General features: G+C 45.1%; 1 protein-coding gene across 1 annotated transcript in view; it reads right to left on the bottom strand.

Annotated features, from left to right (window-relative positions):
• cftr (CF transmembrane conductance regulator) overlaps positions 1–26,024 on the bottom strand; it is a 129,772-nt gene that overhangs the window by 26,576 nt on the left and 77,172 nt on the right. The window contains exons 13-16 of the mRNA XM_078219865.1: positions 23,657–23,743; positions 19,441–20,188; positions 15,268–15,396; positions 7,297–7,334 (exon numbers count right to left, since the gene is read on the bottom strand). Of these exons, the coding sequence (XP_078075991.1) occupies positions 7,297–7,334; positions 15,268–15,396; positions 19,441–20,188; positions 23,657–23,743 (1,002 nt within the window). The remainder of the gene's footprint in view (positions 1–7,296; positions 7,335–15,267; positions 15,397–19,440; positions 20,189–23,656; positions 23,744–26,024) is intronic.

Raw genomic sequence — 26,024 nt, forward strand, 5'->3', positions numbered from 1 at the left:
GTACAGAGAGCCAGCACCTTGCAGTGTATGTTGACTCTCAATTTTGAAAAGCACTGGCTCAGCTACATCCTCCTGGCGAATTTTAAGAGTGAGATTGAGGAGAGTGCACTGTGTGGTACATAGAGTAAGTGAGGAGGATGTGGTTGTGGGGTTTAGTGGGGGAAACCCCTTATCTGAAAAGGCAACTCAATCTATCCTCCGTCACCATATAAATGCAAGATGTATGTTTGGCTGTCCAGTAAACATTGGAAATCATCTGTGTATCCTTCAGGGTACAAAGCTTTCCAAACGAAATGCAATTTGAAAATTCCTCTTCAAATTACATTGATTTAAAAAATGCAGAATTGGAACTCTAGATACTCAACTAATGCAGCTGAAATTATGGTATGTATTTCTGGAATAAAGTTCAGAAAATTATATTGCTATCTAAACAGTGATAGATATCACTGTTGCCATATTAGCATCGTGTAATGCTTTAGGCTTAGACTTCGTTGCTCCAATTCCATTTGGGATAATGGGCAGTAAGACTCTGCAGCACAAGTTCTTTCTTGTCAGCCAATGTGGTGTCCAATTCTTGGCGACCAGCTGGAGGAGGAGGAGTGGCGACAGGATGAACTGCCATATGAGGAGCCAGAGGATGGAGGGCATGCGGCGACAGCAGGTGCCCGGTAGGGCAGGGCAGCGAGGGGGGCCCTGATAGCAGCCCGCTTCGCATAGCCGGTGCCGTGAGGTGTGGGGACTGCTCTGAACACCCTTCCACCACACTCCAGGAGCCACTGCAACTGCCACCCCTCCCACAACCCAAAACTGGTCACTCAACCCACATGACCCTTCCCTTTCTCCACCCTCTCTCAGCCCACCCCCTCACCCTTCCCCAATCTCTCTCAGCCCACCCCCCCCACCCTATCCCAACGTCTCTCAGCCCACCCCCCTCACCCTTCCCCAATCTCTCTCAGTCCAGCTCCCCACCCTTCCTCATCCTCTCTCAGCCCAGCCCCCCACCGTTCCCCACCCTCTCTCAGCCCACCCCCCCACCTATCCCAACCTCTCTCAGCCCACACCGCCACTCTTCTCCAACCTCTCTCAGCCCACCCCCTCACCGTTCCCCACCCTCTCTCATCCCACCCCCCCACCCTATCCCAACCTCTCTCAGCCCACACCGCCACTCTTCTCCAACCTCTCTCAGCCCACCCCCTCACCGTTCCCCACCCTCTCTCAGCCCACCCCCCCACCCTATCCCAACCTCTCTCAGCCCACACCGCCACTCTTCTCCAACCTCTCTCAGCCCACCCCCTCACCGTTCCCCACCCTCTCTCAGCCCACCCCTCACCCTCTCTCAGCCCACCCGCCCCCCCATCCTTCCCCACCCTCTCTCAACCATCCCATCCTTTCTCAGTCCACACCCACACTCTTGCGATCCCCCCCCCCCACCCCCTCTGTAAGGCACACTGGGATCCTGGCCCTGGTGCCATTCAAGTCTGACTCCTACCTGCTCTCTGAATGCACACTGCCACCCGGACCCAGTAGCAGTAAGGGTTGGGAACACAAGCATGTGGGCCAATGGGTCGGGGTCGCAACCATGGGTTGGGGGGGGGCATGACAAGGAATAGTGTTTGACTAAGGGTCCGGTGGATGGTGGGGAAAGTAGGGCAGGCAGTCTATAACTTTTGGCTGAAAGGGCTGATTTTACACAGCACAGCAATCTGCGCCTCGATGTGTGGGATTGGGGTACACTCAGCTCTGTGGGGGGGTGAATCAGATTAGTCACAGCTGTGAGGTGAAAATAACATTTTATTGTGCTCTTAACATTTCCCAAAACTTAACCCTGACTACTTGTGACCTTCACCCATGACCTCTTAGTGAAACTACAACTTTCTAATCTTGTGCGGCCTACTGCTTCTTCTAGGTGCTCCCCAGGATGCATATCAGAGGTGGAGGTGTCCAGCTGTGATCCACGCCCCGTTGCCTGTGATGCCGTTGGCAGTCGTCCCCTGGGGGGACTGAGACCTGGAGGACTTGGGGATTACACTGATGTTTCAGTGCCACCCTGTTCATCCAGCTGACCCTGAGATGCCCTGGTGTGAGGAAGGACGGAATCTAAAGGTCTCGGAATGTCTGGAGTCTCCTGGGTGGAAGGCCCCAGCATGGGCTCTAGCTCTTCCTCCTCCATCGGGGTGCCCAGGGGCCCCGGGTACATGCCATGGGACACCAGGGTAGCTGGGCTGAGCTCCAGAAGCTCCGGCATCACCTGGCTCTGCCAGTCTTGGGGGCCCTGATGTGTCTGCCCCATTGTCTGCGATCCCTCAGCCGTGACCCTCTGAGACTCGGCCAAGCTCTGGAGCCCCTCCACTGTAGCATTCTGTAAGCGAGCCAGGCTCTGGAGCCCCCCAGCATTAGCCGTCTGAGACTGGGCTAAGTTGTCAAGCCTCACAGACACAGCATGCTGTGTTTCCAGAATCCCAGTAAGAGCCCCAGCCATGGCCAGCAGTGTCTCCAACATGCCCCTGACACCCATGGCCACGGACCGATGTGTCTCCTGGATGCCGGTGACACCCTCAGCTGTGGCCCGCTGTGTCTCTGCCATGCCCCGCTGTGTCTCCAAGATGGCCTGGACCCTGTCACTCATGAGGCCAAATCCCTGACCCAGATTTTCCACTACAGATGATGCCACCCTTGCAGCGTTAGCCTGGTTCGCACGCTGTGCCAACACCACCTCCTGCAACAGCACTCTGTCTGACTCCTCTAAACAGCTTTGCAGTCGCAGCATGGTTGCTGACAGCCCATCCACATCTCCCCGGGTTTCCTGTTGCATCTCCACCAGTTTAGGGACGAAGGAACCCTGAGACCCAGCATCTGAATCTGAATTGGGGCCAGCTGAATCCTCGCTTCCAGCAGATTTCCGTGTGCACGAGGCCTCGGATGTGCCCGCCTCCACCTGATGTGTGCATCAGCGGCTGTGATGTGCTCACCAGTAAGTGACCCAGAAGCCTCAGCACCAACATGACCCACTGTCGTAATAGTTTCTGTGCAGGTGGGTTGTGTGGTTGATGCCTGTGTCGAATCATGGTGCTGTCCTCAGAGGATTCTTCAGGGCCTCCCTCCGGGGTGTCCTGGGTAGTTGGTTGGGAAGCAGTAGTGGGGGGAGTGCTGACACACAAAGGGCCTGGTTTCTCAGGGTCCAGAACTGTAAAAAAGAACACACATTAGGGGAAGGGAGGGAAAGCAGCCCACGTAGCATAGCACTCACTTCAAAGAAGACTTAGGGAGAGGGTTAAGCTGATGCTCACTTGCATGCCGGACGCTGACCTGGCTGTCGGTTACCATTCTAGGTATGGGATCTCCCCCTGCCAGCTCCAGGGCACGCTGCTTACAGAGTGTCAACAGCCACAGATCAGGAACACCGCCATCAGTCTTTGCCCTCTCACGGCAGTTGCGTGCGTTTTTCTCCAGTGGGGACATAAGGGGGATTGAAAGCATGGATGTATGGAAGGGCATGGGGTGCAATGCGTGTCTGAGTTGGGAGCTTGTGTTGGTCATTTTGAGGAAATGGGTCACCACTGGAGGGGGCTGATTGGGGACACAGGGGTTAGATGCAGTTCTTGGCGGGTTGGGGTGGGGGGGGGGGCAATTATTGGATGCCCTTGAGGTGTCTGGTGATGGTTTGACATTGTTAATACAGCATATGTGCAGGTTTCAGAATGAGATACCAACTCACCCTTGTTGCCCAAAGACAGTCATTCAGTTTCTTGTGGCACAGCTCTCCGGACCGAGATGTCAGGATCCTGGCAGTAACTGTGGATGCCACTGCCTCCCACAATGCATTTGCTGCGCAACCCCTTGGGTGACAGCCCTGAATGGGGAACAGCAGCTGCCGCCTCTCCTCCACCGCGTCCAGCAGGTGGGCCTGCTCAGTTTCAGTGAATCTCGGGGCAGATTTCTTTGCGGACATCTTCCTGGCATGACTGGCTGTGTGGTCCATCATTGCAGCTCTGGCTTGTTCGGGGAGTTCAGGTGGAGTCAATTTGGGCCAATCATGGGCCCGTTAGTTACATTTCCGGCAATGTACAGGCAACCTGGTTTCAATAGAGGATGAGCCACCTCCAAAGGTGTTGATTGGGTTAAGTCAACAAGGTACATGTCCATGGGGGGAGGGGACGCAGTGCTCAAGGCTTCCACTCAACAAGGGGGAATGCTCACAGGCAGGGGGTGTGCATGGTAGCACAGCGCTGTGTGTGTGTGCAAGGCAGCAGTAAGGACAAAGCTGTGTGTGTGAAGGGGTGGGGGCAGTGAGGAGGGCCATGAGGCCAGCGATGTCTGGGTGACCGGGGGATGGGGAGGCCAGTGATGAGGCCATCAATGTCCGTGGGATATTGAGGCCAGCAATTTTGATGCTAGGACAACTTGTTTAACAATCTCCCAGAGATGTATTCATGCACGGTGACCCGCTCATCATGCTGATTTCAGCCTCTGCAGCAAGAATAGGCCCCGACCTCGGACTTCCGGAGTAAATCACACAAACGCACTCTGCAGTGCACAGAGTGTGGGAGATTCATTTGGAAAGTCCCGTTGGAAAAAACCAGCAGGATTTACTCCAATTTCCACGCGAATTCAACACATACAATTTTTTTGGAAGAATCCTGGCCCATGTTTTTGCACACACTCAGCACATAAGTCAAAGGTTGACTTGTGTGCTGACTTGAAGTCGCATGAAACCATTGTGCAGGCTGTGTTTTTTCAGTTTGATAAAAGAGAGAGGTTCCTACAGTGTGGCACAGGGGTGAGGGTGGAAGCAGGAAGTGGAGGTTTCCCAGCAGCCAGTTGGACCTGGAGGAAACCCCCTGTTCCTCTCGTCCCACAAGCCGTGCCATAAAGGCCTTCACCTCATGGATTCAGTCCATCTTGCCTTCTTTCAGCTGCCTGGTTTCCCAAAGCCTGGGCAATCCAGCCGCCTATAAATAGATGACTAATGCCTCATTGTTACATTAAATGGCCAATCTGCTTCCTGCAAGTGGACTGGTTTCCGTTAAAATGGGAAGTGGGTGGGTTCAGTTCATGCTCCAGATTTTAACCATTTTAATCTCCAACATGACTCCAATCATTTTTGTAAATTAGGATTCAGCCCAAAGGGATTGAAAATAAAAATATTATTTTACGTACACCACCAAAAGGGCTGCTCTACCTTGCAAAAGCATTTTGTTTAAAAAGAAAACACACACAGCTCTAAAAGCCAGGTCAAGGCCATTTTACACAACACATTGCTAGGATGATGTAGCAAAGCATTTAAAAGGGTCTGTGTTCCGGAACCATTTTAATACTCCATCCCAATACTCATGGAACAAATTGTCCTTGTTCTTTCACTTGTGAGATGAAACCTTCATAATTCATTTGCAGCTTGTAAGTTCGGCAATCACACTGCCAGCTGGGAAATATCCTACATACTTATTTTATGTTTAATTGATCTGTTTCTGGAGATTACGGGGGTGGCGGGGGGGGCGGGGGGGGGGCACTTATGTAAACACTATCGCAGCCAGTGGGGAGGAAAAGGGAAATTGTTTGAAGTCACTTGTTAGATCCCACCAAGGACACAACCATTGTGCCAAAAGTCAAATGTCAACTCAATGCCTCCATGAATATGAACACTTTTTATTAACTGTTTCTATGCATGCTGCGTGTAATGTCCACTGCATACCCATAGAACCTAGTTTGTAAAAGGTCAGACTTATTCTTCTTTTAAGGGCGGCACGGTGACACAGTGGTTAGCACTGCTGTCTCACAGGACCAGGGACCCGGGTTCAATTCCAGCCTTGGGTCAGTGTGGAGTTTGCGCGTTCTCCCCCGTGTCTGTGTGGGTTTCCTCCGGGCGCTCCGGTTTCCTCCCACAGTCCAAAGATGTGCAGGATAGGTGGTTTGGCCATGCTAAATTACCCCTTAGTGTCTGGGAGATTAACAGGGTAAACACGTGGGGTTACGGGGATAGGGTCTGGGTGGGACTGTGGTCGGTGCAGGCTTGAATCTGAATCTGGCACATTTGTAAAAATAGGTTGGAAAAAATTTTAGTTTTTGAAGCGCCAATGATTTCAATCTGTCCAATGAATGTTGTCAGTTCAAAAAGTCAACTTAAGGAGAGAAAGGCTCAACATTCTAACAATACAAGATGTGATGATTAATAATGCACTGTCTGAGCGCACGTATTTTTTCACTGATAAAGTTATTGGGAAGATCGGGCAGCAATCAGGAATATTGGGGATTTCAAAAGAGAGAACTTAGAAAACATGAACCGGGTTAAAAGGAGTTCAAACAAAGGCAGCAATTGTGACAATTGTAAATGATTGTGAATAATTGAAGTTAGTGTTTATTGCTGAAAGGTGATTAGAAACAGGAAGCATACTCATTACAGCAAGTCATCATATAAATTGACTACAACATTAAAGAGTCAGGATTAAACCAGAGGCGATCTTTCCCTGTTGAACTGTTTTAAAATAGAAGCCTTATATGAAGCCAGTATGGCAGTATATTAGCAATGGATAAACCAGTTAATTCATTTAAATTTCTTAAGATTGGGGCCAAATTGCCGCACTTTACTGGAATGCACTTTGAAACAGATGACTCATTTAAGCTGCTCATGTTTCTCTCTTAGGACAGAGCTTTGCATTAATGATTGCTAGCAGTTCAAGTAAAATATTAAAAATTGGTCTGAGGAAATTGTTTCTGACAGTACACACTATTGTGTTAGCCAACCAACCTGGCACCTACCAACTTTTGTTTAGTCGTCTAGCCTAGTCGATATTGTGTCTGAGTCAGATGCTGATAACATGTAGAATTGAATAGAATAGAATAGAATAGAATAGAATAGAATAGAACTTCATTGTCCATGCAAAGGTGAAAATTTGTCTTTGGCTTAATCTCCAGTCTAACATATAATTATACGGTCATCAATTTAAAAACAGTGAATGTTTCATGTATAAATACATTCATACATTTGTGTATATATATAATATACATTCATACCATACAAACATAATACACTGCACTCTGCCATTACTGCACTTACTGCAGTTGAATAAACAAAATGAATAAAAACAGTGGGTTGAGTTTACGTTGTTGTTTAGTAAGCTTATGGCACTGGGAACAAAAGACCTCTTGAACAATTTTTTCCTGGCAGTTGGCACTTTAAAGCATCGCCCCACCCCCCCAAAGGGAGCCTTTCAAATTGAGGATATGCAGGTTTATATAAACCACTAAACAATACCTAGGTGGGATTATGTTCCTCAATATGCAAGCTTTATTTCCACTTACCCGTTGATTATCCAAAGTCCGACCAAAGAGACAGCCACCTTCAGAGAAACAATGAGAATGGTAAAATTAAAACCTCATCATATTGTACCAACGAGCCACAAAAAACTTTTCACAAGAAAACAAACTTTATTGCCATCTGCTGAATATATGTGATTTCCACTGCTTATGTGTAATAGCAATAGCAATGTAAAAATACCACTCTTAATATTCACTATACAGGAAAAAATATATATTTTACCAGGATACTTGCTTTTAAAAAGACTCAATAAATTTGGAGACATCGTGGTAGAAATTGTGGTGCAAATATTTCAGATGCAAAGCATGTCAGTTTAGCTGCTGAACAGCCTGCATCCAATCTGTGCAATTGTGGGTTCTACTGTTAGATTTGTAGGACTCATATTTTGGGTATGAAAACAGATGCAGTGTTCCTTGAATATACTGCCCACACAATGGGTATATTCACAATGGGTGGCACAGTGGCAAACACTGCTGCCTCACAGCACCAAGGACCCAGGTTCAATTTTGGCCTCAGGTCACTGTCTGTGTGGAGTTTGCACTTTCTCCCCGAGTCTGCGTGGGTTTCCTCTGATTTCCTCCCACAGCCCAAAGTGGGTTAGGTTGATTGGCCATGCTAAATTGACCCTAGTGTCAGGGGGTTAACAGAGTAAATGAGGGTTACGGGAATAGGGCCTGGGTGGGATTATGGTCGGTACAGACTTGATGGGCCGAATGGCATCCTTCTGTACTGCGGGGATTCTATGATATGTAAGTTAGGGACCTAATGCCTGTTGGCGACCCCTTTAAGATATTTGTTTTCATTGGGTGGCACAAGTGTTGGGGACTGCCCCACTCAGATTACTTCAGTGGCCCTCACAACCACTGAAGGCATAATCACAAATTGTCACCCTCCCCCACACCGGTTATGGTAATAACCCAATTCAGCTCTTCCCCTAGGAAATCCCTGAGGACTTCTGCCAGCAAGGTAGGCAGCTTGACATTGAGCTGAATGTTATATTCCCCCCACTCCCCATCCCAGCCCCCCATGGGCATGTTTCCAGAGGAGCACACAACATTGTGTGGGCATCCATCTTATCACCTTCCCACCCACCCACCTCGCTGAGGGGGGGGGGAGGAGAGGCGCTTAAATCATCAGTCCACCCACCTGTCACATTAAAATGACCATCTAAGGGTCGACTGGACTGGTTATCAAACTTATTGACACCAATAATATGCTGTCCACGCCACAATATATTCAATTTGGACAGCAGGGCAGGAGTAGGAAGCCCAATTTTTTTTTACCTTAACTGGTTAAAGGGAGGGAAGGAACGGGGTTCCCTCTTCAGGGGCAGTCCTTAGCCGATTGCAGGATGGGCCCCTTCAACTGAAACCTCCCCCCCCACCCCCCTTTTCCTTCAGACTCGCTCGCTTTCTTAAACTCACCTTCTCACCACCATTGCCCCTGTCCCTAATGTAACCAAACCCTCTCCCTGGCCAAGACCCCGGACATGTCCTCCTGGCACTGCTGGGACTGATGGATTTGTGGCCAACCAGATTGGCAGAAGCTCCAGAGAGTGGGATGTCCACTCTGACCCACTGGGTCCTCATTATTTATCCCTGCAATGCTTTATCGTTCTGGGGCTGCGCAGGCATGTTATCGGTCAGCTTCACACTGATGTGGTTTCCAGGAGGGACATGCCGTCAACCCACACTGCAACCTCCACCCTCCGGCCCCACCAAATTACTCAGCCCATTGGGGCGACACGGTGGCACAGTGTTTAGCACTGCTGCCTCACAGCGTCAGGGACCTGGGTTTGATTCCCAGCTTGGGTCACTGTCAACGCAGAGTCTGCACGTTCTTGCCATGTCTGCGTGGATTTCCTCCGGGTGCTCCGGTTTCCTCCCACAGTCCAAAGATGTGCGGGTTCGGTGGATTGGCCATGCTAGATTGCTCCTGAGTATCAGGGGGACTAGCTAGGGTAAGTATATGGGGTTATGGGGATAGGATCTGGGTGGGATTGTGGTCGGTGCAGACTTGATGGGCTGAATGACCTCCTTCTGCACCGTAGGATTCTACTATGCTATGACTTTCTTCTTTTGGGTAAGCTATGTGTAAGCACCACCTCATTGACAATCTCGAAGATCAATTTCCATCAATCCTCTGGTGTCTTGGCTCAGATGCATGAAAATAATAGAACGCAAACATGGTTTATTGTCAACATGCTGTGTAAAATAATCAATTTTACTCTGAGTTCCATTCCAACTCCTTTCAGAATAAAATACATCATACCCAATTAACTGACATGCTGTTAATAAAGAGGTTTTTCCTGTCATCTTTGTTTAGGAAGAGACTTCATTTCCAGAAACCTGTTATTTATTGATGCCAGTGTACCGTATCTGTGTCATAGAATATGAGTGACTGTTCTGTGGACGGTGCGGTGGCACAGTGGTTAGTACTGTTGCCTCACAATGCCAAGAACCAGAGTTCAAATCCGGCTTCGGGTCACTGTCTGTGTGGAGTTTGCATGTTCTCCCTGTATCTGTGTGGATTTGCTCCAGGTGCTCCAGTTTCCTCCCACACTCTGAAGATGTGCGGGTTAGGTTGATTGGCCATGTTAAATTGACCCTAGTGTCAGGGGGATTAGCAGAGTAGAAGTGCAAGGTTACGGGAATAGGGCCTGGGTAAGATTGTGGTCGGTACAGACTTGATGGGCCAAATGGCCTCCTTCTGTACTGTCGGGATTCAATGATTTACAACGGGTTGAGGAAAAGGGCAAAAAAGTGAGGCAAAATGTCCAAAGTGGCCCTTTACCAGCAGGACAGTGAACTGGCAGAGCAGATCACCCCCCCCAGCAATGCAAAATCTGCTTGATATTCAACTCATTGATTGCTAAAAGGTCACAAAGCTAAAACTACCCTATCCTCCTCCAGTGCCATAATGTGGCAGAATGGGAATCGTACCCACAAGTGAGATGAGAGCTTGACCCTATTGGAGTTGCCAGGTTTATGCCATTTTTGTAACACAGACTGACACCTGCGAAAATATTCGCAAGAATCGGGCACCACATGGCAGGAAAATCTTGTCTCCAAAGCTGGCAGGACTGCCCTCAGACATCCGATTAAGATTGACATTTGTCCCCTTTTGTTGAAGGGCTAATGTCACTAAAGGTGACAGTGGTATTCCATGTTCTGAATGGGGCAGCACGGTAGCACAGTGGTTAGCACTGCTGCCTCAAAGCTCCAGGGACCTGGGTTCGATTCCCGGCTTGGGTCGCTGTGTGTGTGGAGTTTGCACATTCTCCCTGTGTCTGCGTGATTTTCCTCCGGGTGCTCCGATTTTCTCCCACACTCCAAAGATGTGCGAGTTAGGTGCATTGGCTATGCTAAATTGCCCCTTAGTGTGGCTAGAGGGATTAGTGGGGTATATATATGGGGTTACGGGAATAGGGCCTGGGTGGGATTGTTGTCAGTGCAGACTCGATGGGTTGAATGGCCTCCTTCTGCACTGTACGGTTTCTATGAATGGACAGAGGACCACATTCACAGGTCCCAATTATTCTGTTCCGGTCGACTAGATGATAGTATCTTTCAGGTGTTCACTTGTTTGGGGCCGGGGAGGATGGGAGCAGTGGGAATTTTGTAAGTGATGCCATCCTGCCAGTCCTGCCTCTCCAGAAAATTTGGGGGCCACATCTAAATCACTTCAAGGTTTTGTTGGCAGTGCGAGAACTGAAGGCTGACCTTATAGAGGTCTATAAAATAATGAGGGGCATAGACAAGGTAGATAATCAATATCTTTTCCCAAAGGTAGGGGAGTCTAAAACTAGAGGGCATAGGTTTAAGGTGAGAGGGGAGAAATACAAAAGTGTCCAGAGGGGCAATTTTTTCACATAGAGGGTGGTGAGTGTCTGGAACAAGCTGCCAGAGGTAGTAGTAGAGGTGGGTACAATTTTATCTTTCAAATAGCATTTAGATAGTTAGATGGGTCCGATGGGTATAGAGGGATATGGGCCAAATGCAGGCAATTGGGATTAGTTTAGGGGTTTTAAAAAAAAGGGCAGCATGGACAAGTTGGGCCGAAGGGCTTGTTTCCATGCTGTAAACCTCTAAACCTCTAAAGATACTGAATTTAGTCCAGATTCCTCCATCTTGAATGTAATCTATTGGTCGGCATGTCTTAGAGACAGCAAATCTCAAGGACTGCACTCAGTGGAGATTTTTCTTGCAAGTTGGCAGTAGAGTTAGAACAACAGCTTGCCTTTTAATAGAGTCTCCAACACAGTAAGATGTCCTGAGGCCCTTCACAGGAGCCAATATCAAAGAGAATTTGACACCAAGCCACATAAAGAAGTATTCAGGCATCTGATCAAAGCGCTCACGTACACACACCAATGACCAGTTTCCAGCATTACGCAATTAGATTCCTAGTTTTAATTTTATCTGCCCAGCCTGGATACTGGGACGAAGATGCACAGCTGGTCCCAGAGACTCTGGGATATGCAAATGTATATAAATCGACAATCAGGATAACCACTCTTGATTGCCGTGTGTTTGGAGCTGACATTAGTAGGGTGAATAATTCAAGCTCAGCTGTAAAAAGCTATGGTGTGTGTCTCTGAGCTTCCCGTGTATGACCTGTCTGTCTGGAATAGTGCCTGAGCTGTGATTCAGTGCTGTTTCATCTCCTGCTGCCAAATGAGGGGAAACAAGCAAGTGCTATTTGGAACAAGAATATCCTGGCATCATAACACAGAAGAGTCTGATTAATACATAGATTTAGCAGAACCATCGGGCCAGCAAATTTATTTTTTCTTTTTCCTGTGAAAGACTGCCAGGCTTCCTTCCCCTTGGGTGAGCTGTGGGCATCTTACAGCTTAGATGCATTTAAGGTAAATAATAAATACATGAGGGCGAAATAGAAAGATACATTGATGAACTGAGATGAAATAAGGTTGGGGGAGGTTAATGTGGATCACAGATACCGACACCTGGTGGACTGAATAGGCTGTTTCTGTACTGTGAAATTCTATTTATAAGCACTGTTCAGTCTGCATTAGAACCATCACTTCACTTCTATTATTAGCTCACAAATAAAATCTTAACAGTAAAATTACACTCAGCTACATTCCTCAATTTAACCCTCAAACAAGATGCAAACGCAGGTGGACCATCCAAGAGGGAACCCCACCTCCAACGACTTTCCTTCTAAGACCTCTGACTATTGCGTCCCCCCCCCCGCCCCCATCTTACCACCCCCCCATCCCCGACCAGGGTCCCCACCTCCACCACCACCACAGTGCCCTGATTTCCTCCACAGCCATACACCAAGGTCTCCAACCTCCCTGATCCCTGACCTCCCAATCTCTCAAGGCCAGCAGCCCCACCCTGATCGGCATTTAGAGCATCAATGCAGTGGTGGGATTTTTATGAATTCTATAAAATGAGTTTGCTGTTGTTTCGAAACAGATTTTTACTCAGAGTTGCCTGCTGTTGAGTTTTAACTCCAGCGTTTGTTTCCAGAACAAAGAACAGTACAGCACAGGAAACAGGCCCTTCGGCCCTCCAAGCCTGTGCTGCTCATTGGTCCAACTAGACCATTCGTTTGTATCCCTCCATTCCCAGACTGCTCATGTGACTATCCAGGTAAGTCTTAAACTATGCCAGCGTGTCTGCCTCCACCACCCTACTTGGCAACGCATTCCAGGCCCTCACCACTCTGTGTGTAAAAAAACATCCCTCTGATATCTGAGTTATACCTCGCCCCTCTCACCTTGAGCCCGTGACCCCTCGTGATCGTCACCTCCGACCTGGGAAAAAGCTTCCCATTGTTCACCCTATCTATGCCCTTCATAATTTTGTACACCTCTATTAGGTCTCCCCTCATTCTCCGTCTTTCCAGGGAGAACAAGCCCAGTTTACCCAATCTCTCCTCATAGCTAAGACCACACGGATTGCTCCCTGCCCAGAGACCCAGCCGGACTGACAGTTGGGCTTTCAGTTGGATGGGGAGCAGATCTCTGACAAGCACGTTATTAACAAGAAGGTTTGCACTGGGAAAAGGATGTTGACCTGCGATGGGCAAGGGCTGGGAATTGATCGGGTTGGGGGTGGGTATGGTGGTCAGTCAAGAGGGCGTATGCCAAGGTAGAATCAATTGAAGTTGGGATTGATCAGGGGGCAGAGCCATGACTAAAGGTGGTGGGGTCCGTAGAGGGGGACCAATTGGAGTGGAGGCTGTTGACCTCGAGGGATGAGGTGGTCAGGGTGTAGGCTGATCAGAGACCTTGCTGTGGGTGGTGGGGGAAGTTGGGCCCTGGTGGGGTGGGGGGTTGGGATAGGTCAAAGGTCTTAGAAGGAAAGTCATTGGAGGTGGGTCTCTGTCATGCATAGTCCTCGGACAGGCACCTTGACCCAGGAAGTAAGTGCAAAGGCTCTCTTGAATCCATCAAGTCCTCCCTTCAGGAAAGGTGCTAGGTTCCTGTGTTCATCTAATTCTGGCCTCTTGATTTTAATTGTTCTGCAATTGGTGACAGTGCCTTCAGTTGTCTAGGCCCCAAGTTCTTGAATTCTCTCCCTAAATTTCTCTGAAATGCGACCTCTTCCTTACTTTAAGATATTTCTCAAAACCAAGTTTTTGGTCATCCTTCCAAATATTGGGGCGGGATTCTCCAGCCATGCGCGCCCCAAGACTGGAAATTCCCACCCAAGCTCAACGGACCTTTTAATTGTCCACCGAATTTTCTGTCTTGCCGGCTACGATTCCCGCGGCGGAGTGTAGGGGAGAATTTTGGCCATTGTCATAGTTGGCTTAGTGTTTAATTTTGCTTTATAATGCTCCTGCAAAGCACAGTGGGACATTTTATTACAACAAAGGTGCTATATAAACATGTCATCATTGCTATAATCAATTGTGCAAATATAATGAGATTAATTTTCCTGAAAATGGTAAAACGATTGCCTATCTCACTTTAAGGAAGTTTCAGAATTTCTAAATGTGGCTTTCATTTTTCTTCATGAATTAAGAAGATCTGACATCAAGCATTTCTTCAATGGGGCCTTGTACTAATTTGTTGCTGAACCTCGTGGATGTCAGCATTAGCTGAATACGCTGTCAAACTTGAAGGTCATTTGTGGAAGGCAACATTTCAAAGGTAATGATTTAATAATTTCTCATCTACAGCTTGTTCAAATTAATCAAAAAAATACTGTTGCCAACAGGTATTATAATGAGTTCTAGTGAAATGTATCAGTAATGAGGGAACATCAGAGGAACAATAATAATGAGTAATGAAATATTAGCCTGGAGCCTGTTCAGCTGTAGAGACAGATTGAATGGTGAGGTAACATCAAGGCATAAGACTTCTGACTTCCAACTTAAGTCTGATGGTCAAATTTTACTGGATTGCTCTGCCTCAAGACAGTCTGCAGTTGATGAATGATAAAATAATTAACTTATCTCCTTTACCATTGTTGCATCCAGCATTTTAAGTTTGGCCCCCGATGGCTATTCCATTGTCTGGTTTCTAAGGCATATTGCAAATTCCTTTTTTTACAAAATCCAGATGTGTAGAGTTCGTACAATACAAAGGGTAAGAATTTGATTACCAGCTTTATCTAAAGGAGAAATATGTAATAAAGGTATTTGGGAAGCTTCTTTTGTGTTGCAAATTCACATCACAATGATGTAAGTTGTTAACAGTACAAAACTGTGTCAGATGTGCATGAGCTGATTATAATGTAAATGATACATGACCCGTCTTCCTCCCAAACAAGTGCCCTTTAAATAGATTTTGGCTTAAGTTTTTCTGCATTTATTGTCTATGGCTGTTTTAAGATAATTTATATCAATTATCCTCGTAGAGTGCATAGAACGTGTTTACATTTTATTAAATACATGGAACTATGTTTTGAGGCTGGAGGAAGAGGAAAATGTTGATGAGGTAAACAGCTTATTATTTCTACTTATTATCTTACCTCTGCTAAAAATATAACAAGGCAAAGGATGAGGACAAAAACCAGGCTGCGATTAATTGTTACGTATCTGAGGTAAGTGCTCCATGTGGTGGTAACATTCCGGATTTCCTCTTCATCAACAAAACATTCCTAAAGCAAAACAGAGAGGTGCTCAAGCAAATAAAATACTCTTTAAGACAATAATTACTGAGTTTCTCAGTTTCAGCAATGTTTATGTTGCAGAATTACTCTTTTTCTTGAAGGATTCAGTTCAATCCCATTAACATGCATGCCGCATCCTTAATCGTTAATTGTTGAACCGTCTTTGAACTTAGCTGACACCACGTTTGCCAGTTCGGTGAGAAAATACTCATTAAATCTGTAGCGACTCTGTCATTTCTTAAAGCTTTGATTATACATGTAGTGCACAATCAACTGGAGAATGAAAAGGAATTATTTAAAGAACACTTTGAAACCACTTCCCAACCATACCACAAAATGAGCTTTTTAAAATCGCTATGCTATTCTTCATAGAATCAGAGAATCCTACGGTGCAGAAGGAGGCCATTCAGCCCATCGAGTCTGCACCGACCACAATCCCACCCAGGCCCTACCCCCTGATACTAAGGGGCAATTTAACATGTCCAATCCATCTAACCTGCACATCTTCTTTGGGATACGTAAGAATGAACTTCTCCATGGATGGGTCAATGTGACTTCTTGACTTGCCAATAAGGCTTGCTTGAGTGGCACAAAAAGGAGCCTCTAGTTTGTATGGTTTTGCCCAGGTGACCTGCCCAAGACTGTTAAACTTGCCAAAAGGGGAAAGTATGAAATGACATTTGAAAGGAAATTTGAATAGATGTGTTAAGGGTACCAGTCGTTTGGTATTACAAATAATGTGTAAGAATGACACTGGTTTAACAAACATTTTCCGCTGATTTGCTCTTTGCATGGAACAGTCGCCCAGTTGGAATTTCACAACAGAAAATCTCATCCTAGTGATTGTGCTGAATTAAGATAGGTCAAAGCACATTATCTCAGGCAAAGCGCCAGGAGTGCTTCTTGTGTCTTGTCCAGTACAGCAGTGCTTTATGGAGCTGAGGCAAGTGGATAGAGTTAAGAAACATATCAGCCGTGATCTCATTAACTGTAGTAATGACTACTCCTATTCCTATGATTTTATGCTTATATTGTTACTGAGTACCCAAAAGATAAAAATAGCATTATTTACTTTCACGAGTACCAAAAAATGATTTATTTTTCATTTTTTCTTGCAGTTCAGAATGACATCTCACAACTGTCTGTGTGCAGTTTGCACGTTCTCCCCATGTCATTGTGGCTTTCCTCCGGGTGCTCCGGTTTCCTTCCACACTCAAAAGATGTGCGGGTTAGGTTGACTGGCAATGCTAAACTGCCTCTTTGTGTCAGGGAAGTTAACAGGGCAAATATGTGGCGTTACAGAGAAAGAGCCTGGGTGGGGTTCTTGTCGGTGCAGGTTCAGTGGGCCAAATGCCTCTCTCTGCACTGTTGGGATTCTTTGATTCTATTCTACAAAGGAACAAAAATGAAAAATGCAAGGCCAAAACAATTTAATGTTTTCGATTGGAAATATCAAAAAGTTCAATGTTGTGAAGAATTTTTAAAAAGTTCTTGACAATCATTGCCACACATTCGGATCTCATAGAACAGTAGGTCAGCTCAAATCAAATTCGTTTGCAAAGTTCTTGCTCAATTACGTTGATTCTTTTCAGAGCAATTTCCCCCAAATGTGCAAACGACACAAAAGATCATGGAATCTTAAGTGCAATTTTGCATTTCCACAATCCTTTGCACTAGCTCAAAAAACATTGCTCCAGAAGTTGGCCCTGCCTTCAAACCTGGCCAAGCTCCCAAATCAGATTGATTACCATTGGGAAACTTTGCTATTGTACTTGCTTGCATTTCTTTGAGGAGTCTCTTAAAATGAAGCTGGATCACTTGAGTGCACTAATTGGTGATTAATAGGTTTGTTTTAAATAATTTTCTTTTAATTGGGTAAGTAACTGACAACTGTACCACAATCTAACTAGAAAATATGCTTTGCTTTATCAAAAGTCTTTTTCAGTCATTTTAAATCAGGGGATGGTGGATTGATACACTGACTGAAAACGATTATGTTTTGGATAAGCCCATTTGCAGCTGTACTGATCAAACTTTACCGAGTTAACACTCTTGAACAGATAAAGGAATATTTTTTGAAGCAGAGAGTTACTTTGGAGAGTTATGCTTTAACTTGGGTTAACTCATTCCAGATTTTGCACCCCGTGTTTTGCAATTGACCAGAAACTGGGCAGGAGGAACACTTTTCAAAACAGTTGCGACTTTGGGCACAATTTGCATTGGAATAACCGACTGCGCTCAAAGGAGAAACTTCACCTTCGCATCTCTTCCTGCTTTTGCTGCATAGATGTGGGTCACATGTTAGTTAAGTCAGAATAACATTGCAATTAAGTGACATAAATTTTCTGTGGACTTTATCCCTTTTCCCTTACCTTTTCTCCCTCTGCTACTCCTTTTCTAAATTATACCTCTGTCCCATCCATTCCCCGCAACCGCCCCCCCCCCCCCCCCCCCCCAACCACCCAACATCTTCATCCGTCACAGCTTACCCTCTCATTTTAGCTTCTCTGTCATTTGGCCATTCACACCCTTTATTCTCTCTATGGACAGCCATCCTGTGGCTATGACTCATCTTTCATACCCTCACCCTACAGTATACATATTTCCCATTTTCTATGCCTTTTAGCTTTGACAAAGGGTCATCTGGACTCAAAATGTCAGCTCTTTTCTCTCCTTACAGATGCTGCCACACCTGCTGAGATTTTCCAGCATTTTCTCTTTTGGTTTCTGTGGAGCTGGTTTTGTTGGCGTCTCAAGAATGATGATGCAAAACACACTCCCTGCTATTTTTGACAAAGTGTCAGAAGATGTGGAGATAAAACTCAGCAACATGTCGGTTTCCAGTCAGAAACTGATACTTTGCCATCTTTTGGGAACATTCTGCCCAATGTCTGTTGTGCTCAAGACTGTTAAGCTCAAACCCTTGTTTTGGGATGGGATGTTAATGTACAGTATTTTTTTTTTACTCTTCAACTCAGCCCTGTAGGAGCAGTGTTGTGGTAATGCTACTGGATCAGTAATCCAGAGGCCTAGATTCATTATTCAGAGCCATGTGTTCGAATCCCATAGAGAATTTAAAATGAATGAACTAAATCTGGATATAAAATTAGTAATGGTGACCTTGAAACAAGCAGATTGTCATAAAAACCAATCTGGTTCACTGATGTCCTTTCGAATAAAAATCTGCTGACTTTCCCTAATACTATATTTGACTTCAGACTCACAGCAATGTGAATGATTGTTAATGACCCTCTGAAATGGCTTAGCAAGCTACTCAGTTGTATTCAATGAGGCGGCACGGTGACACAGTGGTTAGCACTGCTGCCTCACAGCACCAGGGACTCGGGTTTGATTCCTGGCTTGGGTCACTGCCTGTGCGAATTTGCACGTTCTCCTAGTGTCTGCGTGAGTTTCCTCCGGGTGCTCCAGTTTCATCCCACTGTCCGAAAGACATGCTGGTTAGGTGCATTGGCCATGCTAAATTCTCCCTCAGTGTACCCGAACAGATGCTGGAGTGTGGCGACTAGGGGATTTTCACAGTAACTTCATTGCAGTGTTAATGTAAGCCTGCTTGTAACTAATAAATAAACATTTTTTTTCCAATGGGTGGGATTTTCCAGCCAAGCACGCTGGAGAAGTTCAGAAAATCCTGCTCGAGGTCAACAGACGTTTGCACGGTCTGCCACCCTCCCCCATCCACTCCCCCCCCCCACCCATTCCACACCACCCCACCTACTACGATTCCCGTGGTGGGTGGTACAGGAAAATTCCACCCAAAGAGGTGGTCCACCACCACCTTCTTGAGCAATTAGGGATGGGCAATAAATGTTAACATTCCACGCAATGATATAAAGAAAGTACTAATTCTTCATGCAGCCAATTTGTAGCGGTCATCAATATTCTGAACAGGATTTTGTTTCTAATATATTGTTGTGTATTTTTTTTTAATTGACTGTAATTGTTGGGAGGCTGTTTTGCTTTATGTGAAAAATGTCACAGTCTAACTTTCGGTGTTGTAGCGTTTTAACGTACCTTCAGATCCTCTTCATTTATTTCCTCACTAATTTCGAAACTTCCATCTTCAGACAAGCGCCTGGAGTAAATGTCTATCTCAGAGGAAGTATAGTTGGTTTGAGAAGCCATGGACATTTTGCGCACGGTGTTGCGCCGTGCATGAATCTTGTTTGGAGATGACGAGCAGTTTGTCATGAGTGCCAGTACGGATTGTCGCCTGTGTGCTTGAAATGGAACCTCGCTTTTGAATATATTACCATGGGGAACCGTGGGCTCCCCCAGCTCATTTTCTGGAATGAGGGAAAAATGCCTTTCACTCGACTCACTGATAGCATCTTCGATACCATTCGCCTGCGGGTGCGACAAAGCCGTTTGTATGAGGGAAAACTTTTTGTTTGAGGTTATTGGATTGATTATCAGTGACGATTTTCTTTTCTCGTTGAGTTCTGTTGGTGGTTGCTTAAACGATGCTTTTCGAGTCTCGCTGAAGCTTCCCAAAGCCGCCCCGTCTCCCGAGGACACAGAGCAACGCCGAAGGGTTTCAGTGAGAATCGAGTTTCTTCTTTCAGGGCTAAAGCTATCGAAACCCTCAGAACCCAGCAGCTGCGAACTGAAGTCCGGCTTTTCGCCCTGAAGCTCAGAAAAGGTCCCGTAGAAATAACAGTGCCCCTCGTGCAAGAGCAGGATTTTGTCTGCCTTCTTCAGGTGTTCCAGTTTTGAAGTCACCAGGATTCGAATTTTGTTAACCATCAGTTTACAAAGACAACTATTAAGAAAAAATACACATTGTTATCTGGTCTATTTACATCATAGTGATAAAAATTGATTCATTTAACTTTTGAGAGATTAATCTAATTGTAAGCAATTGTGCATAATTTGCAAGGCAATGTTGTAGTGGTATTGTCATATTGTCACTGGAATAGTAATCCAGGGACCCAGCATTTTGCTCTGAGGACCTGGTTCGAATCCCACCTTGGTAGGTGTTGAAATTTTAATTCAATAAAAATCTGGATTATGATGTCCATGAAACCATTGTCAATTGTCGAAAAAACCCACCTGGTTCCCTAACATCCTTTACGGAAGGAAATCTGCCGTCCTTACATGGTCTGGCCTACACGTGACTCCAGATCCACAGCAGTGTGGTTGACTCTTAACTGCTGTCTGAAATAGCCTAGCAAGCCACTCAGTTCAAAGACAATTAGGAATGGGCAACAAAAGCTGGCCTTTCCAGCGATGCCCACATCCCATGAACAAATAAAATGAAAGCTTCATGTTTGTGTTATGAATAATTATTAATGTACTTGGGCATAAAGTGAATAGATTGTGTATCATATGTTTGTGGGTGCAGTTTAACAGCTGACATATACACAAGAAAGGTAAGGTAGCCAACAAGCCTACAATTGACTATCTTACTCAGATCTCCTAATCATATAATCAGCTTTCTAGGTAACATTATTTGTTACTAATTATCATATTAACTGCAGTTCGCTTAAAGTTTATTTATTCATCACAAGTAAGGCTTACATTAGCGGTTCCCAAAGGGTGCGGCGCACCACACTGGTGCGGCAAGAGAGGATGGCAAGTGTGGCGGGAAGATTCAAGGACAATCAAAGGAACATTTAAACATGGATTAGATATTTTTCCAAAGTGATTGTTTTATACTTTCTGGATGTCCCATGATCATATTATAAAGTAGTTGTGTTCTATGTTATGAATCAAGCACTGCTAGGAGTTGTTTTTTTTTGTTTTTGAATGTATTTCTTATCAATAAAAAATTCAGTGTGGCGCGAGCAAATTTTTATTCCGAAAGTGCGACCCAGTGAAAAAAGTTTGGGAACCACTGGCTTATATTAACTCTGCAATGAAGTTATTGTGAAATTCCCCTAGTCGCCACATTCCGGTGCCTGTTTTGGGTCAATGTCCCTTGGTTAGGGACACGTCTTTCAGTCTGTGGGAGGAAACCCACGCAGACATGGGGAGAACGTGCAAACTCCACGCAGACAGTGACCCAAGCCAGGAATCAAACCCAGATCGCTAGCACTGTGAGGCAGCAGTGCAAACCACTATGCCAGCGTGCCGCCCACAATATCCTGAATAGGATAAGGTGTAACAACAGACCATATCAAATATGAAATGACCAAATCTGCAAATAACTTAAAGAAATCCAATTCAATCAGTGAACATTGGGAAACAACAGAACAGCTCATTCTTGTTGATGGAATAAAACAGCCTGTTGTCTGTTAAGTGCAACAAAAATGGAAACTGAGCTACTACCTGTCTGATGTGTTAAAGATCTACCAAACCACAATACTGTATTTGTCTAACAGAAGCCTAACCAAGAAAAATAAAACCTTAATCCACAAAACAATCCATAACTATTGTAATGTCAGTGCTAAAGTCTTCTATCTTTCAGAAAGTATCGAGTGGGTGGAATGGCCACTTGAAATGTTTAACAAAAATCCAAGTTAGCAAGAAATTTACTGTTTTTGAGTAAATTAATTATTAACATATCTGAATAAAGTAAAAAAAATGCTTAGTTTAAAGTAACTGTGTATGCTATTTGGATAGCAAAGTTAGATTAGTATTTGCCATTTTACAAATTTGTCCTTTACTGCCCTTCTTAAAATATCTAATTGTACGAATTGGTCAGCTATTTCCACTGCAATTTTGTAAAGTAGATTACTGTTGAAGAAAGTCACACCTCATTCATACCACAGTGTCTCCGTCACCATAGGTGGGGAGAACAATGGTCTAGTGGTACTATCACTAGACTATTAATCCAGAAACTCTGCTAATGCTAATGGGGACCCGGGTTCAAATCCCACCACGGCAGATGGTGGAATTGGAATTCAACAAAAAAATCTGAAAGTAAGAATCTACTGATGACCACGAAACCATTGTCAGAAAAATCCATCTGGGTTCACTAATGTCCTTTAGGGAAGGAAATCTGCCATCCTTACCTGGTCTGGCCTACATGTGACTCCAGAGCCACACCAATGTGGTTGACTCTCAACTGACCTCTGTTTGTCATTTTCATAAATGACCTGGATGAGGAAGTGGAGGGATGGGTTGGTAAGTTTGCTGACGACACCAAGGTAGGTGGTGTTGTGGATAGTTTGGAGGGATGTCAGAAGTTGCAGCGAGACATAGATAGAATGCAAGACTGGGCGGAGAAGTGGCAGATGGACTTCAACCCGGATAAGTGTGTAGTGATCCATTTTGGCAGATCCAATGGGATGAAGCAGCAGTATAATATGAAGGGTACCATTCTTAGCAGTGTAGAGGATCAGAAGGACCTTGGGGTCCGGGTCCATAGGACTCTTAAATCGGCCTCGCAGGTGGAGGATGCGGTCAAGAAGGCGTACGGCGTACTAGCCTTCATTAATCGAGGGATTGAGTTTAGGAGTCGGGAGATAATGCTGCAGCTTTATAGGACCCTGGTTAGACCCCACTTGGAGTACTGCGCGCAGTTCTGGTCACCTCATTACAGGAAAGATGTTGAAGCCATTGAAAGGGTGCAGAGGAGATTTACAAGGATGTTGCCTGGATTGGGGGGCATGCCTTATGAGGATAGGTTGAGGGAGCTTGGTCTCTTCTCCCTGGAGAGACGAAGGATGAGAGGTGACCTGATAGAGGTTTACAAGATGTTGAGAGGTCTGGATAGGGTAGACTCTCAGAGGCTATTTCCAAGGGCTGAAATGGTTGCTACGAGAGGACACAGGTTTAAGGTGCTGGGGGGTAGGTACAGAGGAGATGTCAGGGGTAAGTTTTTCACTCAGAGGGTGGTGGGTGAGTGGAATCGGCTGACGTCGGTGGTGGTGGAGGCAAACTCGTTGGGGTCTTTTAAGAGACTTCTGGATGAGTACATGGGATTTAATGGGATTGAGGGCTATAGATAGGCCTAGAGGTGGGGATGTGATCGGCGCAACTTGTGGGCCGAAGGGCCTGTTTGTGCTGTGGCTTTCTATGTTCTATGTTCTATGTTCTATGAAATGGCCGAGCGATACACTCAGTTTAGGGGCGGCTAGTGATGGACAATAAATGCTGGCCAGCCAGCGACACCCATGTCCCACGAATGAACAAAAAAATTGTAATAATGCATTCACAGAGCACTCATCTCAATTCTAATTCAAATTATTTATAGGTCCAACGTTCTGTGTTTAAGAAAGGATTAGGAGCATTGAATATATTTACAGTGAATTTTTGAATCTGTTAAATAGTTTCTGCAAGATACCTTTCAAAAATGTCCTTTTCTGTAGTTACATCAAGGTGACTGAAAGGTGAATCCAGTAGATACACATCAGCATCTTTATATAGAGCTCTGCAGGCAGAAAGATATAGCTAGGTAAATCAATAAAGTTTTTATAGCTTGGCATGAAAGTGAGAATAACCCATTTGACCCCAGATAAATGAAGTTACAGTCAAGCAACCAGTTTCCTGGTAAATTGGTAACAATTGGCAGCGTCATAACAAGCAATTCTGTGGATTTATTACTTTTATCATTTTGTCTCATAAAACTTAGCAAAACAATGATCGCTTGTGTTTAAAAGGCTGAGGTAAATCCTATGAATTACTAAGCACATTTCTAGTTCAGTTGGGGCGAAATAGAAAATTCAGAGATCTTGGCATTTGCTAAGAAAGCATTCCGTGAACAGAAAGGCACTGCTCACTTAATGATTCTGGTATTGCTTGGATCAATAAAAAGATTGGAATCAATCTTGTATGTCTAACCTCATATAATAATTCCTAGGACCAGCTGGAACCGTGATGGGCAACTTAGGTCAGTGAGTGGACCACATGAGCAGCCCTCCTTCATCTGAGTGGGCCGCAAGATTGAAATCAGGCTTGTTCACTAACCATGACCCCATGAATAAGATTAAATATATTTAATACACGTCAAATATTTCATAGCGAGTTGTAAAAAATGTTTAATCGTTTACACATTAATGGAACTATCAACTTTAAATGGTAAAAACAGAATAAATACACTTGGATGCAGAGAGAGCACGTGACTCTCACAGTCAATGTTGTGCGCAATCAGCATGCACCTCACTTCACTTACCTTGTTTTACATGTGTATCTCTTCAGTCATATCGGTAGGAAAAAAACTACTAGGAAATTAGTGGAATGTGGCAACCTTACACATGGGCAACAGTCGACAAAATGTCTCTCAGGTGTCACTCAGAGCCTAGATGGGCTGCATATGCGCGGGCCCCAGACCGCATGCAGATTGCTCACCAGTGACCTAAAGTGACATTTTGATTAAGAGACACTGCCTTGGTGAGGGGAGGGGGTGAAGGCTCAAGGAAGAGCTCACATTGAGGTTTATCGGATATCACAGTCTCATCGAATACAGCAGTTACACTGGAGTTGACAGTTCCCGCAATCGTTTCAGCTAAAGTAGCACATCTGGCATCTATGCTGCATTAACATTCTCATGTCAGAGAAAGACATTTTATAGGCTTTCAACTGATGACCCAGTACGTGTTGCGTATAAAATGGTGTCCTTGGTTCAATTCATTGCACACATGTGGCATTCAACCACCTATTTGAAGATATATCGGTGGTATCTGTTATATTCGTAGCACTTGTTGCAGGATAAAAGAATAGAAAGTGATAGCATTTGGGTTTTGGCTGTTATGACAGATCAGGTTTATTAGGTAGCTGTTAACTACACAGTGGCTGCAAAATAGCTGATGATGTTGCAGACTGACCATGTAACCAAACCCTTAAAGGGACCATGCAACAACAATGACTCTGATATATATCATTCCCCCTTCCCACCCTGCTCCCCTATACTTCTAAGGTCACAAAGCAATGAATAACTATAATATCCTCACGTAGTCATCAGAAAACATGTATATACATTGGAGGGCAAGTTATCATGACACAGTAATTATAATAGTTAGTAGGAAAGACAATCTGGAGGGCGTCTACTCTGCACTGGATGCCTGCACATTTAAGTGCTTGATCTTTGAAGGACTCTCAGAGTTTACAGGAGGTGTTTCCACCCTCAAAGGTGCAACAGTCTCTTCAGCAGACGGTAGACTAGTAGCAATAGATTCATCAGCAATCTCCGGCTGATTGATCTGAAGTTGCGGTTACAGTCTCTGGTGGAACGGAAGGTGGTACAACCTGAGGTAGTTCTGGAAGTGATGGTGATAATACATTGGCACGTGTAGCCAATAACTGATCTGTATGTTGCCTCCAAACTAACTCATCTACCGTTTGTACAATATATGAGATTGGATCGGTTTGAGCCAAGACCCACTTCTCATTGGTGGTATAACTGCTCACCATAATGTGTTCTCCCTACTGAAATAGGCATCATTTTGAATTACCTTCCCGTTGTAGGATTTGTGACTGTTAATTGCGTTCGACTATTTCAGATGTCTCCTGTAGTATGTGTAAATCAAACCTGGTTCTCTGTTTTCTCTTCATGAGTAATAAAGCTGGTAAATTTTTTGTTGTCACGTGTAGCGTTGTGATATGTTGCCAAGAAATTGTTTAGACGGCAATTTAATGAACCTTCCTTCATCCTTGGAGGCTTTCCGTACATGCTTTGGGGACTGGAGAACCTTTCAGCTGAACTATTTGACCAT

The sequence above is a fragment of the Mustelus asterias genome, chromosome 9, assembly GCF_964213995.1.
Source record: "Mustelus asterias chromosome 9, sMusAst1.hap1.1, whole genome shotgun sequence".
Taxonomy (NCBI): domain Eukaryota; kingdom Metazoa; phylum Chordata; class Chondrichthyes; order Carcharhiniformes; family Triakidae; genus Mustelus; species Mustelus asterias.